Raw genomic sequence first — 16,744 nt, forward strand, 5'->3', positions numbered from 1 at the left:
ACATATGAATAACAATACAATAAGAAACTATGACATCACTATTTACAGAAAGGCAACTAGTATAACCACAGTAATTTAAAACTGAAAGTATGTAAAATATTGCTTTCATGCATGAACCACATGCTGACAACTTAGTAACAGTATTTAATGCATTTACAAATCATCCACAACTTAAATAAATGATGATACATTTGAATTAATATTTGCCAGAAACTGAACAGTGTGTTTTTTGACTCTGCAGTCAAGAATAATTTTTTGCGGGGGGTGAGGGTGGTTATGAGAGTTATGACTGGTAATACAGCAGAATGGGATTGGATATTCTGAATGTATCACTACGATTTTTATTTTAGATTAACTAAAGTTTACGATCCTTATATCAGGTTTTGTATCCCTTTATTACACACAACTTACAGTCTTGTTCTCAGTGCATACACTGTACTGATGAAATAACCATTTACTGATTTCAATTGAAATAGTAATGTATTAATGTAATTATTAAATTTCAAAGCACATCACCATTGCCTAAGCATAGACATACACCAGCTATTAGATTTCATGATCTTTCAAATTTAGAATCTTTACTTCTGCATAAAAGGTTGATTTGGGGCAGTGGACAAAACAGCGAGATCATTGGTCCCATCAGATTAGAAAAAAAAAAAAAAAACCTATTTGAAATTGATGAAAACATTTTAGCACCTTTTACAACAGCGTAATGTTGTTGTAATTCATATGTTAGTGTGTGTCATTGTTTATGTAATCAGCACTGCATATTTATGCACTGCAGTATTAATGGATTGATATAATTACTAACAAGTATAAAACTTTATGTCAGAACAATGCTTCCTCCATTACTAAATTCATCAAATTAACTTTAATTGTAATTTTGTAAAAAACATGAAACCAACAATGTGAGACTTTGTTCCATACTACTGTAAAGTTATTTAAGGCATGTGCTTGAGGCCACATCAGAGGCAGTGTCAAGCATAGTTTTTTAATGTGAAACCTATGTCAACCTGAGGTACAAGTTTTATTTTTTGGAATATAGAAGATTTTCAGTAAAATCAGTGTGTTGTATATGTTTAAATTAGAGTGCCAATTCATTATTTTGATACTGTCTAAGAACATACAGATCAATCTAATGGAAAAATGGATTTCTGTAACTGTTCATACACTCGCTTTTTGAATTGCAAGTTAAGGAAATACGCATGACTGGCAAATTTCAATTGGCAGGACCCTTTCAAAATGTTCAGCCACGTAAAAAAAGAAGCTGCATGTCAAAATAAATCGATTAGTTTTGAACAATATGTGAAATTTAATGAGGCTAAGAATTAAAAAAACTTAACATAAAATGATTAAAAATATGATGTATTACACTAAACTTAAGAGGGACACAGTTATCAAAGATTTATAATTTTATAACAGAACACACATTTTTAAGTGACTGGCTTTGTTTTTGATATTTCATCTTCTTCAACTAGAAAATGTGAACAGTTCAAAAATATATGTACACTTCCTCATGTTAAAGCACTTACCTTCAGTAAAAGCAAACTAGCGTGTTCTTGAGAAAGTCTTAGCTGGGAAGAAAGAAGCAAGCATGCCCCGATGTCTAGAACAACTGATAAAACACTATCTGGGAGACTGTGCTTCTCTAAAATATTAATCAGATGTTTTGTTGTAACTCCTGAATCCACAACAAAGACACCATTTTTGTGTTGAACTAACTGATAAAAAAGTTTCAACAGGTACAGCAAACCCTTCTCATTGTGCTGACTGTGATCAGTGGACCAAGATGACTGGAAAAACTGCAATGTTTCCTGTACAAATAAATTTATTTCATTGAAAAAAATAAAATATAAATAAATATTGTATATTATTTACTTTGATTACAGTCAATGGCACATAAATGTTTCACATGCTCTGAAGGGTTGGGGAGGAAAAATCACCTTTGCACAGTACAATGAATATATTGTACTAATTACATAATATTTGTCATGTAAAAATGTTCAATAATTACTGGAATTCTCCATAATAAGATGTCTCACCACTTAAAGAGAGAACATTCAAAACTGTGTTTCTAGACATATCATGTTACATACATATACAAGTGTTTTAATGGCACTTACTGAGGCTATGGGTTTATATGTGAGAATTGGTAATCTAAACACTTTTAAATATATGAATGCGTGGACATGTATATATATGCTCCAGGACAGGTATGAAATACCTGAAGCATGTGACATAGTGCCGGAAACTAATTAGTAGAAATGAGACACCTTTAACACCAATTCGTGTGGGTTGTTGTTGTTGTTGGTGGTGGTGGGAAAGTGGTGACATAAAAACATAAAAAACACAACAGCAATTTACAAATAAACAGACAACAAGATGGTAATCATATTCCTTACTATCTGGAATAAAATACTGTTGGGATAATTCCTTCCAACACCATAATGGGTGGGTTGGGTAGCATGTAAAAACCTAGGAAAAAAAAAAAACTATATCAGCAGATAAATGTTCCAAGGATTTCTTGCAGTGTAAGATTTAATGTAAAATCAAGCTTTCAATGCTGGCCGAAGTGGCCTAGTGGTTCTAGGTGCTTCAGTCTGGAACCGTGCAACCGCTATGGTCGCAGGTTCGAATCCTGCCTCGGGCATGGATGTGTGTGATGTCCTCCTGTTAGTTAGGTTTAAGTAGTTCTAAGTTCTAGGGGACTGATGACCTCAGCTGTTAAGTCCCATAGTACTCAGAGCCATTTGAACCAAGCTTTCAATGACTTCCTCTGTTTTTACTGTCAGGAGTCATCTATAGGCCGTGAGGTACTTTATTTGTCTGGCCAAATCATGTCATAGAGACACCATGAACTACAAAACTTCCATATGCTACCCTAGATGCCAGTTCCAATAACTTACCTAACACTCCATTGACAGATGAGATGGGGCAAGGAGGTGGTAACATGGGAAGAAATAAAAAAATTACTGATTTAGAGACATATGCAAAGCCTTCACAGTCTTTGGTTGACTGGTTATGGTCCTAATCACATTTCACCTCTACTGGTGGGATAAGGGTGAGTTGGAGATGACATAAAAATAAATAGGGCAATACCATGTGATCAGCTAGTGGTGACAACAAAATAAATAATGTTAGTAAATTATGATAGCTTTAATTATATAGCCACAATAATAAATAAATATATTACTCAAAGTTTCTGTCATAATTGTGGACTTAAAAAGAAACACGGGTGTGTTACTGTAGATACAAAGATATTAATGAAATCACAAAGATAAATATAAAATATTACAATGCACAGATATTAAGTAAGAGAGTGATACTTGTTAGTCACCTACATACATGTGCGAATAGTTAATCTATGCAACACCTACACCGGACGTTTTTCAACATTATTCAAGACCTGCAAGCAATTAGGTGCACTTGTATTGAGTATTTTTAAAAGTAATTCAAGAGCTGTACGCCTCAAATTGGGGCACGTCATATTTTGCGATGGCATAAATGGGATATTTTCAAATTTCATAGTATCAGAAAGTGATAGCAACTTGCACTTCAAAGATAGTCACCACACACTAAAAATGTTGGACAAAACACAATGACCTGAAAGGGAACTAAACTAAAAAAAGGTGCATTTTTGGCAACAAAATGACCATAATTCACCATAAGGGTAAGAAATTTTCTCGTTTTTTCATCCTATTAACAGACAACTTTTCATTTCATGGCCTGACTCTACAATTTCATAAAAAAAGTTTTTTGACTCACAGTTCAAGTTGTCCTTTAGATAACTTCCTACAACACTTATGTTACTGGAACACTGAACACCATTTGACAAGTCCACTTTCAGTTACATCTGCCATAAATATTATTCATTGTACACCACATTCCTTCCTTTCTTCAATTTTACTAATGTTATGCAATATATGCAAACAATATACTGTATTTAATATCTCTACACTACAGTCCGTTTTCATCAACATTCATACTTTATACAGCCAAAAGGTTTTAGCACATATGAGGACACCACATACATGAAGACTGCTACTGGTGACTTAAAATGAAGATATTAGTGTATTCCGCATACTTCCATTCACTAATGAATTACAGAATTACTTACTGGTGAAACTCTACTCCAACTCTACCCAAAGGGATAAAGTTTTCAGAACATGTAAGCATATAAGCATGTTATAAGAATTATATCCATTGTTACTTCTTGAACATCTTGCAGACACCCCTTCCAAAAACTTGGGATTTTTGTCAATTGTTCCAAAATTCATAAATTTATTTATCTTATTAAATATATTACAACATAAATACTCCTGGAGTAACTGCAGCAAAAATTAGATTTAACTCAGATTAAAAGTAAATTATGGTACTCACAAATAATGCAGTCCACAAAGTATTTGCTTTCTGTGGGTTGGTTCCACTGGTCAGGGCAGTCATAAAATGAGATAACACATCAAATAACAAGTCCTGTGGTAATGCAGCATTGTTTAATGACTTCATATATAAAGGTAATATTGTTTCGGCACAGCTATGGAACTGGCCAGACACACCTTTAATAACTTCAAACAGCAAACGACCACAACCTGAAACTCCCTGCAAAATAAACTTTCATTGTAGAAATTATTCTAATATCCACAGAAAATCGTGAATCTTTTCTCTCTAGTTACCTCTGGTTTTTCTTGGAGTGTTTTTAAAATTAAAGCAAGGAATCCCGTTTTGTCCTTGACTTTGCGTGCAAGAAAAGCAAAACTTTCAGCAGCAAAATTATTTATATAAGGTGGCTTTGAATTTCCAAGAAGAGGAATCAGGCTATCAAAAACTGCATCCACATCTTTTACCAGATATCGCCACAAGAATTTGAATAAGTAAGCCAAACAATTGAATGTCCACTCTAATTGATCAGCATCTTTGCTTGACAGCAAAGGAATTAATTTTTGTAAGATATCCTGATAAAAAGGATAAATCTCTTGACGAAGATCTTGTGCAAGAGCCACAACCAACCTAAAACAAACAAAAAATTTCTTTTTATCACAAAATTTGAAAAATGGTATTAATTTTCATAGATAGGCTAATCTACACAAACACACACACATATCACATACATACACACCCATGTACGAACACGTGAGTGCAAGCGTGTGCACACATGCATGCATGCACGCGAGGGGCCGCCCCCCCCCCCCACACACACACACAGAAAGAAAGATATATATATATAGAGAGAGAGAGAGGGGGGGGGCAGAGGGAGGAGAAGATTTTTATAATTTCTTAATAACGTAATAACGTGATTCATGTTACATGTCTTACAAGATATGACGTGACACACTCTCCCCCTGCGTGAAACTACAGCAGAGTAAGGGGATATTTACAATGTTAAAGAAGTATATCTGTAATAAAACAAGATTATAAGAACAATATGTTGAGCTCGCAGAGTGTGTGCATTGTATCCAATAATGAAATAAGTAAGTATCAGAAATCCATCTAAATGAAATATATTCTTCTTATCATTGTGGATAAAGAAGGTCATGGGCAAAAAAAAAATTAGGGTGAAATACAAACAAAGATGCATTAGGGCAGAACATAAACAATAGAACAGGTAAAGATAACCATACATGCCTTCTTCTACAAACTGCTGTGCCAAGAGACTGTAGGTACGTGTTTGAGTTCTAAAGAAGTGTAATACCTGTACTGTGTTCCTTTTCTTTTTCACATAGCTGTGCACTGCCCAACTTCCGTACACAGTCAGTGATTACTTTTACTTAACCAATTGCTTGATGTACTGCGGAGATGATTTCTCACTTCCAATAGCTAGAGTTTGTCTAAGAAATGTAAGTGTAGGCCTATGCTATCCTCCAATGCAGTTCTGTTGCCCATAATCTTCAGTGTCTTTGACCTTTTCTATTTTGAAGACAAAAATTATGCACATGGGTCTTAGATGCCAGTTCAGCTAAAAATCCTTTTAATGGGAAAACACTTTTAGTCCAGCTGTTAATTTCTCTTTAATGCCTTTGAAGTGTTTATAGCACCACCACATAAGAGGGATTTTGTGTCTTAAGATTTTGGTTGACTGTCTATATAGACACTCACGAAGGAAGGAAGATTAGGGTTTAATGTGCCTTTGACAAATTTGCCACTAGAGACTGGGTGCAAGGTTGGACTGTTTCAAGAAAAGGGAAGGAAGCCAGCTGTGCTCTTGCAAAGGAACCATCTGGGCAGTTCTACATCTACATAAATACTCCGCAAGCTAACATATGGTAAGAGGCAGAGGATACCTTGTTACGCTAACAGTCATTTCTCGCTTTGTTCCACTCACAAACAGAGAAAAAAATGACTGTCTACGTCCTTCTGCATGGGCTTTAATTTTTCTGTGGGCCTTACACGAAATGTACATTCACAGCAGTAGGATCCTTCTACAGTCGCCTTCAAATGCCAGTTCTCTAAATTTTCTCAATAGCATTCCTCAAAAAGAATGTCGCCTTCTGTCCAGGGATTCCTGGTTGAGTTCCAGAAGCATTTCCATAATACTTGTGTGTCAACAGAACCTACCGGTAACAAATCTAGCAGCACACCTCTGAGTTGCTTCAATGTCTTCCTTTAATCCGACCTGGTGGGGATCCCAAACACTCGAGCAATACTCAAGAATGGGTCGCAGTAGTGATCTGTACACTGTTTCCTTTACAGGGAAACCACACTTTCCTAAAACTCTCCCAATTATGATCCTTACATGCTTGCTCCATTACATTTCACTTGGCAACATTACGTCCAGATATTTAATTGGCTTGACTGTGTCAAGTAGCACACTACTAATACTGGATTTGGCATTATGGGATTGTTTTTCCTACTCATCAGCATTAACTTACATTTCTCTGCATTTAAATCTACCTACCATTCATCACCCCAACTAGAAATTTTGTCTAAGTCATCTTGTATACTTCTACAGTCATTCAATGATGACACCTTTTTGTACACCACAGCATAATTGGCAAATTTGGTGCTGATCTGTCTGTCAGGTCATTTGCGTATATAGATAATAATAGTGGTCCCATCACACTTCCCTGGGGCACTCCTCATGATACTCTTTTGTCTGATGAACACTCATCATTGAGGGCAACATACTGGGTCCTATTACTTAAGAAGTCTTCAAGTCACTCACATATCTGGAAACCTATTCCATATGCTAGTACCTTCGTTATCAGTCTGCAGCGGGGTACTACGACAAAAGCTTTTTGGAAACCTAGGAATACTAAACCTGCATGTTGTTGTTCATCCATAGCACACAGGATATCATGTGAGAACAGAGCAAGCTGTTTTGCATGAGCGATGCTTTCTAAAACTTCGCTGATTTGTGGACAGGAACTTTTATTGTATTCGAACTGAAAATAAGTTGAAGAATTCTGCAGCTAACTAATGTTAAGGATACTGGTCTGTGATTTTGAAGATAAGTTCGTTTACCCTTTTTATAAACAGGATTCTGTAGAAATGTTGGAACACGTGAGGCAATACTGATTCTACGACTTATCTTAGAAGAAAGATTAAGGAAAGGAAAAACCTACATTTCTAGCATTTGTAGACTTGGAGAAAGCTTTTGACAATGTTGACTGGAATACTATCTTTCAAATTCTGAAGGTGGCAGGGGTAAAATACAGGGAGCAAAAGGCTATTTACAATTTGTACAGAAACCAGATGGCAGTTATAAGAGTCGAGGGACATGAAAGGGAAGCAGTGGTTGGGAAGGGAGTGAGACAGAGTTGTAGCCTCTCCCCAATGCTATTAAATCTGTATATTGAGCAAGCAGTAAAGGAAATGAAAGAAAAGTTCGGAGTAGGTATTGAAATCCATGGAGAAGAAATAAAAACTTTGAGGTTCGTTGATGACATTGTAATTCTGTCAGAGACAGCAAAGGACTTGGAAGAGCAGTACAACGGAATGGACAGTGTCTTGAAAGGAGGGTATAAGATGAACATCAACAAGAGCAAAACGAGGATAATGGAATATAGTCAAATTAAGTCGGGTGATGCTGCGGGAATTAGATTAGGAAATGAGACACTTAAAGTAGTAAAGGAGTTTTGCTATTTGGGCAGCAAAATAACTGGTGATGGTCGAAGTAGAGAGGATATAAAATGTAGACTGGCAATGGCAAGGAAAGCGTTTCTGAAGAAGAGAAATTGTTAACATCGAGTATTGATTTAAGTGTCAGGAAGTCGTTTCTGAAAGTATTTGCATGGAGTGTAGCCATGTATGGAAGTGAAACATGGACGATAAATAGTTTGGACAAGAAGAGAATAGAAGCTTTCGAATTATGGTGCTACAGATGAATGCTGAAGATTAGATGGGTAGATCACATAACAAATGAGGAGGTATTGAATAGAATTGGGGAGAAGAGGAGTTTGTGGCACAACTTGACTAGAAGAAGGGATCGGTTGGTAGGGCATGTTCTGAGGCATCAAGGGATCACCAATTTAGTACTGGAGGGCAGCATGGAGGGTAAAAACCGTAGAGGGAGACCAAGAGGTCTTGTGACATTTTTAATCCTTTTTTATGATCTTGCTTTGGTGAACAATCTTCTGTATAATTAATGAAAATTCTGTTTTCCAGCAGTTCTCAATGTATCATACTCTTTGATGATAATACATAATTTCACAAATTGCCGGCTGCCAAAAAGTCACTCAAAATTGTTTCTGTCAGTCTGTCAAGTTCAAAACTGCTTTAAACGAGGAGTGCCTGTTTTGTGCAAGGTTTATCAGGCCAGAAACTAGTTTGTTGAGATATCTGACGGGGATCTATAGCAGATGTCATCTGTTCAATAAAAGTGTCTCAAATATCTTACATACATGGCTCAACAACAAGCTGGGTGGTAACTTGAGCACTGGAAGCATGTACCTAATCCACATGATGCCTACGATGAGCAAGAGAGAGGGCAAATAAACTTTGCACTGTTTGATGGGAATTACTGAAGGCGACTGACACCACCGCAACTAATGACACAACTGTTTGGGAGACTTTCATAACAAAGTTGAATGCATGCTTATATGCATAGGCTGCAAAGTTGCAGTGTGTGTAGGCTCAGTGGTCTATCAATATGCCTCCCACAGTACTGTCACACAGCTAACTACCATGTTTCCTTTGCTGCATGAAAGGGTGCACACATCTGTTAGATTGCATTCAGTGAGTGCCTACATGAAAGTAAGTGAGGGGAAAAAGTGCTGCACATTCGACTTTGACACACATATGAAGTGCTCTAATGGTTACCCTAAGGTTCAGATGAATTTTTTTATTTACTTCCAACAAGCCAACTACTCTGTGTCATCTGGAATGTTGCAAAGACTCCCACAGCTATTAAACAGTTGAAGGATTCAGTCTCACACTGCCACCCCAAAGCTCTAATTAGTTCAGTAAAGTTCTGCAGCTCTCTCTTTTTTCCCCTCTGCCAATGTCTTTCCACAGTGTTGAGGTAAGAAAAATAATGTAAGTATAGATTATTCTTACTCCTGGTGTTTGTTTATCTTTGTTGTTCTGTCTTCTTTCTTGAAACCTCACATTGTCATCTATAGCTGATTAGCTGATAGACTGTGTCACCTCTTATTACTTTCAAATGTGTGAAACAGCCGAGGTTGTTACCCTTAATTACAGTACCTGTTTTACCACCTGTAGATACATTTGCTTCCTTCAGCAGCTTTTCCCAGTACATCTTTGTACCAGTACATCTATAAGCACTTTTAAAGCACTTATAGCGCATTTAAAATTAGTTGTGACTTTTGACGTTTGGCACACAGGAGGGCACATTATGCCATTGCCCAGGTAACACTAATGGCGAGCTGGCTTTCCCTACCACGCCTCCAGTGGTTCAGTTGGTAAAGCGCCCCCGCTGCCACGCTGTGGATAAACACTACCATGTTATGCCGTGCATTAGATGCACCTACGTTCGTTAGCTCTCCTTGTAAAGTAATATTTTCTTGTGCTGAAGTGTTCTGCAGTAATCACGTATTGAACTAGTGTTTTGTGTTGGCGTCACTTTGATAAAAACAGTGCAGCGCATCTGAACACGAGATTTTCAATAAAAGTGGTCATCCAACAACACATTCACCAGCTGTGAAGATGATGATGTTCTGTATAATATTCCTCCAAATTCGACAATAATAAAGGACAACGTGCCATACCATTTCAACCTGATGGATAGAGCTTCAACAATGCATGGAGGAAAGTGAATATTTTGCTCTGGGTACAAAGAAATGTTCCATTGGATAAAAGTGAACATAACTTGTGTAAGGCGGAGTTAACGGAACTTTTGTACAAGCCAAAAACTCCATGCTGCCAGGTCAACAAATTGGCTTATGCTAAAAGAAATGGCATAGTTTAATCAGGCTTCCTCTATATCGTGCTCATTTAAATCCCACTGAGAATATATGAGCCTAGGTGAAGAGTAATGTGGCTGAGGGGAGACGTATTCATGAAGGATTATGACAAGTTTTGAATAATACACAATTTCCCTTGTGCCATGTCTAAACACAGCAGAGTTTACAAATATTCAGCTCACTACCAGTCTAATGCCCCCCCCCCCCCCCATGAACCATGGACCTTGCCGTTGGTGGGGAGGCTTGCATGCCTCAGCGACACAGATAGCCGTACAACCACAACGGAGGGGTATCTGTTGAGAGGCCAGACAAACGTGTGGTTCCTGAAGAGGGGCAGCAGCCTTTTCAGTAGTTGCAAGGGCAACAGTCTGGATGATTGACTGATCTGGCCTTGTAACAATAACCAAAACGGCCTTGCTGTGCTGGTACTGCAAACAGCTGAAAGCAAGGGGAAACTACGGCCGTAATTTTTCCCGAGGCCATGCAGCTTTACTGTATGATTAAATGATGATGGCGTCCTCTTGGGTAAAATATTCCGGAGGTAAAATAGTCCCCCATTCGGATCTCCGGGCGGGGACTACTCAAGAGGATGTCGTTATCAGGAGAAAGAAAACTGGCGTTCTACGGATCGGAGCGTGGAATGTCAGATCCCTTAATCGGGCAGGTAGGTTAGAAAATTTAAAAAGGGAAATGGATAGGTTAAAGTTAGATATAGTGGGAATTAGTGAAGTTCAGTGGCAGGAGGAACAAGACTTCTGGTCAGGTGACTACAGGGTTATAAACACAAAGTCAAATAGGGGTAATGCAGGAGTAGGTTTAATAATGAATAGGAAAATAGGAATGCGGGTAAGCTACTACAAACAGCATAGTGAACGCATTATTGTGGCCAAGATAGATACGAAGCCCACACCTACTACAGTAGTACAAGTTTATATGCCAACTAGCTCTGCAGATGACGAAGAAATTGAATAAATGTATGATGAAATAAAAGAAATTATTCAGACAGTGAAGGGAGATGAAAATTTAATAGTCATTGGTGACTGGAATTTGAGTGTAGGAAAAGGGAGAGAAGGAAACGTAGTAGGTGAATATGGATTGGGGCTAAGAAATGAAAGAGGAAGCCGCCTGGTAGAATTTTGCACAGAGCACAACTTAATCATAGCTAACACTTGGTTTAAGAATCATGATAGAAGGTTGTATACATGGAAGAACCCTGGAGACAGAGATTTAGGAACCAGGTTTTAAATTGTAAGACATTTCCAGGGGCAGATGTGGACTCTGATCACAATCTATTGGTTATGACCTGTAGATTAAAACTGAAGAAACTGCAAAAAGGTGGGAATTTAAGGAGATGGGACCTGGATAAACTGAAAGAGCCAGAGGTTGTACAGAGTTTCAGGGACAGCATAAGGGAACAATTGACAGGAATGGGGGAAAGAAATACAGTAGAAGAAGAATGGGTAGCTTTGAGGGATGAAGTAGTGAAGGCAGCAGAGGATCAAGTAGGTAAAAAGAAGAGGGTAGTAGAAATCCTTTGGTAACAGAAAAAATATTGAATTTAATTGATGAAAAGAGAAAATATAAAAATGCAGTAAATGAAGCAGGCAAAAAGGAATACAAACGTCTCAAAAATGAGATCGACAGGAAGTGCAAAATGGCTAAGCAGGGATGGCTAGAGAACAAATGTAAGGATGTAGAGGCGTATCTCACTAGGGGTAAGATAGATACTGCCTATAGGAAAATTAAAGAGACTTTTGGAGATAAGAGAACCACTTGTATGAACATCAAGAGCTCAGATGGAAACCCAGTTCTAAGCAAAGAAGGGAAAGCAGAAAGGTGGAAGGAGTATATAGAGGGTCTATAAAAGGGTGATGCAATTGAGGACAATATTATGGAAATGGAAGAGGATGTAGATGAAGATGAAATGGGAGATACGATACTGCGTGAAGAGTTTGACAGAGCACTGAAAGCCCTGAGTCGAAACAAGGCCCCCGGAGTAGACAACATTCCATTGGAACTACTGACGGCCTTGGGAGAGCCAGTCCTGACAAAACTCTACCATCTGGTGAGCAAGATGTATGAAACAGGCAAAATACCCTCAGACTTCAAGAAGAATATAATAATTCCAATCCCAAAGAAAGCAGGTGTTGACAGATGTGAAAATTACCAAACAATCAGTTTAATAAGCCACAGCTGCAAAATACTAACACGAATTCTTTACAGACGAATGGAAAAACTAGTAGAAGCCAACCTCGGGGAAGATCAGTTTGGATTCCGTAGAAATATTGGAACACGTGAGGCAATACTGACCTTACGACTTATCTTAGAAGAAAGATTAAGGAAAGGCAAACCTAAGTTTCTAGCATTTGTAGACTTAGAGAAAGCTTTTGATAATGTTGATTGGAATACTCTCTTTCAAATTCTGAAGATGGCAGGGGTAAAATACAGGGAGCGAAAGGCTATTTACAATTTGTACAGAAACCAGATGGCAGTTATAAGAGTCGAGGGACATGAAAGGGAAGCAGTGATTGGGAAGGGAGTAAGAGAGGGTTGTAGCCTCTCCCTGATGTTATTCAATCTGTATACTGAGCAAGCAGTAAAGGAAACACAAGAAAAATTCGGGGTAGGTATTAAAATCCATGGAGAAGAAATAAAAACTTTGAGGTTCGCCGATGACATTGTAATTCTGTCAGAGACAGCAAAGGACTTGGAAGAGCAGTTGAACGGAATGGATGGTGTCTTGAAGGGAGGATATAAGATGAACATCAACAAAAACAAAACGAGAATAATGGAATGTAGTCGAATTAAGTCGGGTGATGTTGAGGGTATTAGATTAGGAAATGAGACACTTAAAGAAGTAAAGGAGTTTTGCTATTTGGGGAGCAAAATAACTGATGATGGTCGAAGTAGAGAGGATATAAAATGTAGACTGGCAATGGCAAGGAAAGCGTTTCTGAAGAAGAGAAATTTGTTAACATCGAGTATAGATTTAAGTGTCAGGAAGTCATTTCTGAAAGTATTTGTATGGAGTGTAGCCATGTATGGAAGTGAAACATGGACGGTAAATAGTTTGGACAAGAAGAGTATAGAAGCTTTCGAAATGTGGTGCTACAGAAGAATGCTGAAGATTAGATGGGTAGATCACATAACTAATGAGGAAGTATTGAATAGGATTGGGGAGAAGAGAAGTTTGTGGCACAACTTGACCAGAAGAAGGGATCGGTTGGTAGGACATGTTCTGAGGCATCAAGGGATCACCAATTTAGCATTGGAGGGCAGCGTGGAGGGTAAAAATCGTAGGGGGAGACCAAGAGATGAATACACTAAGCAGATTCAGAAGGATGTAGGTTGCAGTAGGTACTGGGAGATGAAGAAGCTTGCACAGGATAGAGTAGCATGGAGAGCTGCATCAAACCAGTCTCAGCCCTGAAGACTACAACAACAACCAGTCTAATGCAGTTGAAATTGTGACAGAATCCTAAAACAGTGTGTTATTAAACTAACAACTGAGTGCAAGACATGTCAACAGGTATGAGAAAGCACTTTCTCAGTTTTAAAATAAACTTGTATCTCCTTCACTTATACTGTTGCAAAACCCACAGAAAATCTTGTTTCATCAGCTATTGATGGTTCTTAAATGTTACATTATTTCAATTAAAAACTGTAGCTGTTTGAATATCAGGTTAGATACAGAAATTTTGCATGTCACTTATATGGCAAAATACTCTCCTCTTTGCGTGGTATCATTTTCCAAAAACTTGTTTCGGTATCTCAGACCATTTATGAGATATGAGGGATTTATAAAATTTTTACTGTGGCTTTTTCACTGGCACGCGTTTGTGACAGCGCCATTAACATACTGCCCAATCACCACCCTTAATTAAAGCCTCTCTGGGGCAGCTAACTCGGAGTTCTTCTGTCAATAAGTATGTTTCTCAGCTCACAACTACCAGGATTTTATTTACGATGGGTTTTGCAATCCTTCTGAATTTCCGTGCGGACACATTTGTTGTAACATCAAGTTGAACACATATATTTCAAAATGACACAACACATGTATGTCACTGAGCAAGTTGACAAAGCACGACATGTGAACACTGTAACATTCCAATGAGCACTGAGTCCAAGTCTAGTGGCTGCTGGCTGGATGGCTGCTTAGGTGGCGCGGCTGCTGCATGGCTGGCAGACAGCGTCGCATGTAGAGGACGCGCGCAATTGTGCGGCAGCACTTTGAATGATCGGTGAGTCACAACAACATTACTGGCTGGCTGCATATTTAGCTTAGTATGATGACATGACAGGATATGCTACAAACTGCTTTGTGTGCTCATTAACAAAACTACTATTCCTGAGTGCTTCTAACTTAATCATGCATTATCCAATGGCTTGAAAAGTATATGTGAAGAAAGGTTAATGTTAATCAGACATGTTTCTCTGGGGGTAGTAGGGTCTCGACATCTGATTACTTGAATTACTAATGTGACACTTCCTTAGTGGGTGCAAGTGGGAAGGATTTTCATTTTCATCAAACAGTTTGAGAGTATTAACATCGTCACAGAGATGGAATCTGAGAGTCATTGTCTGCAAACTAAAACGTAGGTTTGGTTTCAGACAGTAATGACAGACGACAGCTAGAGTTGTTGATGTCAGTTCTGGGTCACTGCTGGCAACAAAGTTTCCAGTGAGAATGTATGGGAAGACTGCCAGTGTCACTACAACTTGTTCCAGAAATCTATAGGAACTTGGAAGTAAACAGAAATAATCAATATTTGATCTGATAGTAAGAAAACGTGCTGATCAAGTAGATTTAGCTAATTAACATAATAACATTACATATGAAGATAAACCAAATGGAACAAACGTTTCATAAAATCACTTAAGTATTTTGTGCCAATAAAACAAAATATCTATGAAACAATGGAGAATCTGGGATGGAATATCAACATGAATTAAGACAGATTGCTACACATAACATAGAGGCGGTACAGACTGGAAGATAGGCATATTTAAAATACCTAAAATACGACTATATGATATTATTAAGCTACTGGACTTCGCACTTCATCAGATCTAACCTCGCATTCACACACAGCCACTGTCACTTCCAGGCACTGAGGCCCAACTGTGGTGAGTAGTGATCTCAGCTGAGGTGGGTACTGGGGGTACGGAAGAGGCATGAGGTGGGGAGGGATAGCAGGTTAGGGAAGGGGGAAGATTCTGTACTGCTGCCTGTAGCAAAATGCAAGGATGTGGTAGGGTCAGGGTGGTGGACTGCTAGGTGCAGTATTGAGAGGTTGTGCTGGGAGACGTGATAGTATTCCACTGATCACCAAACTGCACAATGTCTTTGTCTTTGTCACTATGCAACCCCCACTCCCATCACCTTGCCCCATAGTTCATATACCTGTAATATACCTGAATGCAAGACATATCCCATGCATTTTCCCACTACCTTCTCCTCCAGAAGAGATTGAAACAAGAAAGCAGGTTAACATGGCTGGCTGACCACGAGAAGAAAACAGAGAAGCCAGCTACTCTGCAACACATTAAAACCTCCACACAGGGACAAAAGACATGTGCTTAAACTTAGATCAAATGATAAAACCCACCCTCACGAATAAAACGTAAAACTAAATCAGCTGATGAGGCGTTGTCACATAAAATTAGCGGCAATGAATGTGGTAACCTAAGATTTCGTCGCAAGGCAGTCAAAGTAGGACAGTGGACCAGAATACGGGTCAATGTCGACCACGCGCCGCACCGACACTGAGGCGGCTCTTCACAGCGAAGGAGGTAGCTGTGGGTCACCCATGCGTGGCCAATGCGCAGCCAGCAGAGAACCACAGAATCCCTGCGAGAGACCTGCATGGAAGACTTCCACACATTTGTAGTCTCCTTAACTGCACGCAGTTTGTTGTGCGTACTGAGATAATGCATTTCTGTCTCCCAAAGCTCAAAAACCTAGCGGCGTAATAATGATCGCAGGTCAGTTACGAGTATACTGATCTCCAGAAGCGGTTTCCGGGTAGCCTGTTTCGCCAGCCTGTCAGTAAGTCCATTTCCTGGCATTCCAATGTGTCCTAGGGTCCACGCAAACACCATCGAACGACTGGACTGTTCCAGGGCATACAGGGACTACTGGACGGTCGCTACCAAAAGATGGCTACGGTAGCACTGGTCGATAGCCGTGTTCCGCAAGTCTCTAGACGAACGGAAGGTTCCAATTGATTGGAAGAGAGCACAGGTAGTTCCAGTTTTCAAGAAGGGTTGTCGAGCAGATGCGCAAAACTATAGGCCTATATCTCTGACATTGATCTGTTGTAGAATTTTAGAACATGTTTTTTGCTCGTGTATCATGACATTTCTAGAAACCCAGAATCTATTCT

General features: G+C 38.8%; 1 protein-coding gene across 1 annotated transcript in view; it reads right to left on the reverse strand.

The window, feature by feature from the left end:
• Positions 1–16,744, reverse strand: part of LOC126171255 (small subunit processome component 20 homolog) — a 205,728-nt gene that overhangs the window by 171,925 nt on the left and 17,059 nt on the right. Inside the window, exons 3-5 of the mRNA XM_049920787.1 lie at positions 4,674–5,007; positions 4,381–4,599; positions 1,533–1,814 (exon numbers count right to left, since the gene is read on the reverse strand). Of these exons, the coding sequence (XP_049776744.1) occupies positions 1,533–1,814; positions 4,381–4,599; positions 4,674–5,007 (835 nt within the window). The remainder of the gene's footprint in view (positions 1–1,532; positions 1,815–4,380; positions 4,600–4,673; positions 5,008–16,744) is intronic.

Source organism: Schistocerca cancellata, chromosome 1, assembly GCF_023864275.1.
Source record: "Schistocerca cancellata isolate TAMUIC-IGC-003103 chromosome 1, iqSchCanc2.1, whole genome shotgun sequence".
Classification (NCBI taxonomy): domain Eukaryota; kingdom Metazoa; phylum Arthropoda; class Insecta; order Orthoptera; family Acrididae; genus Schistocerca; species Schistocerca cancellata.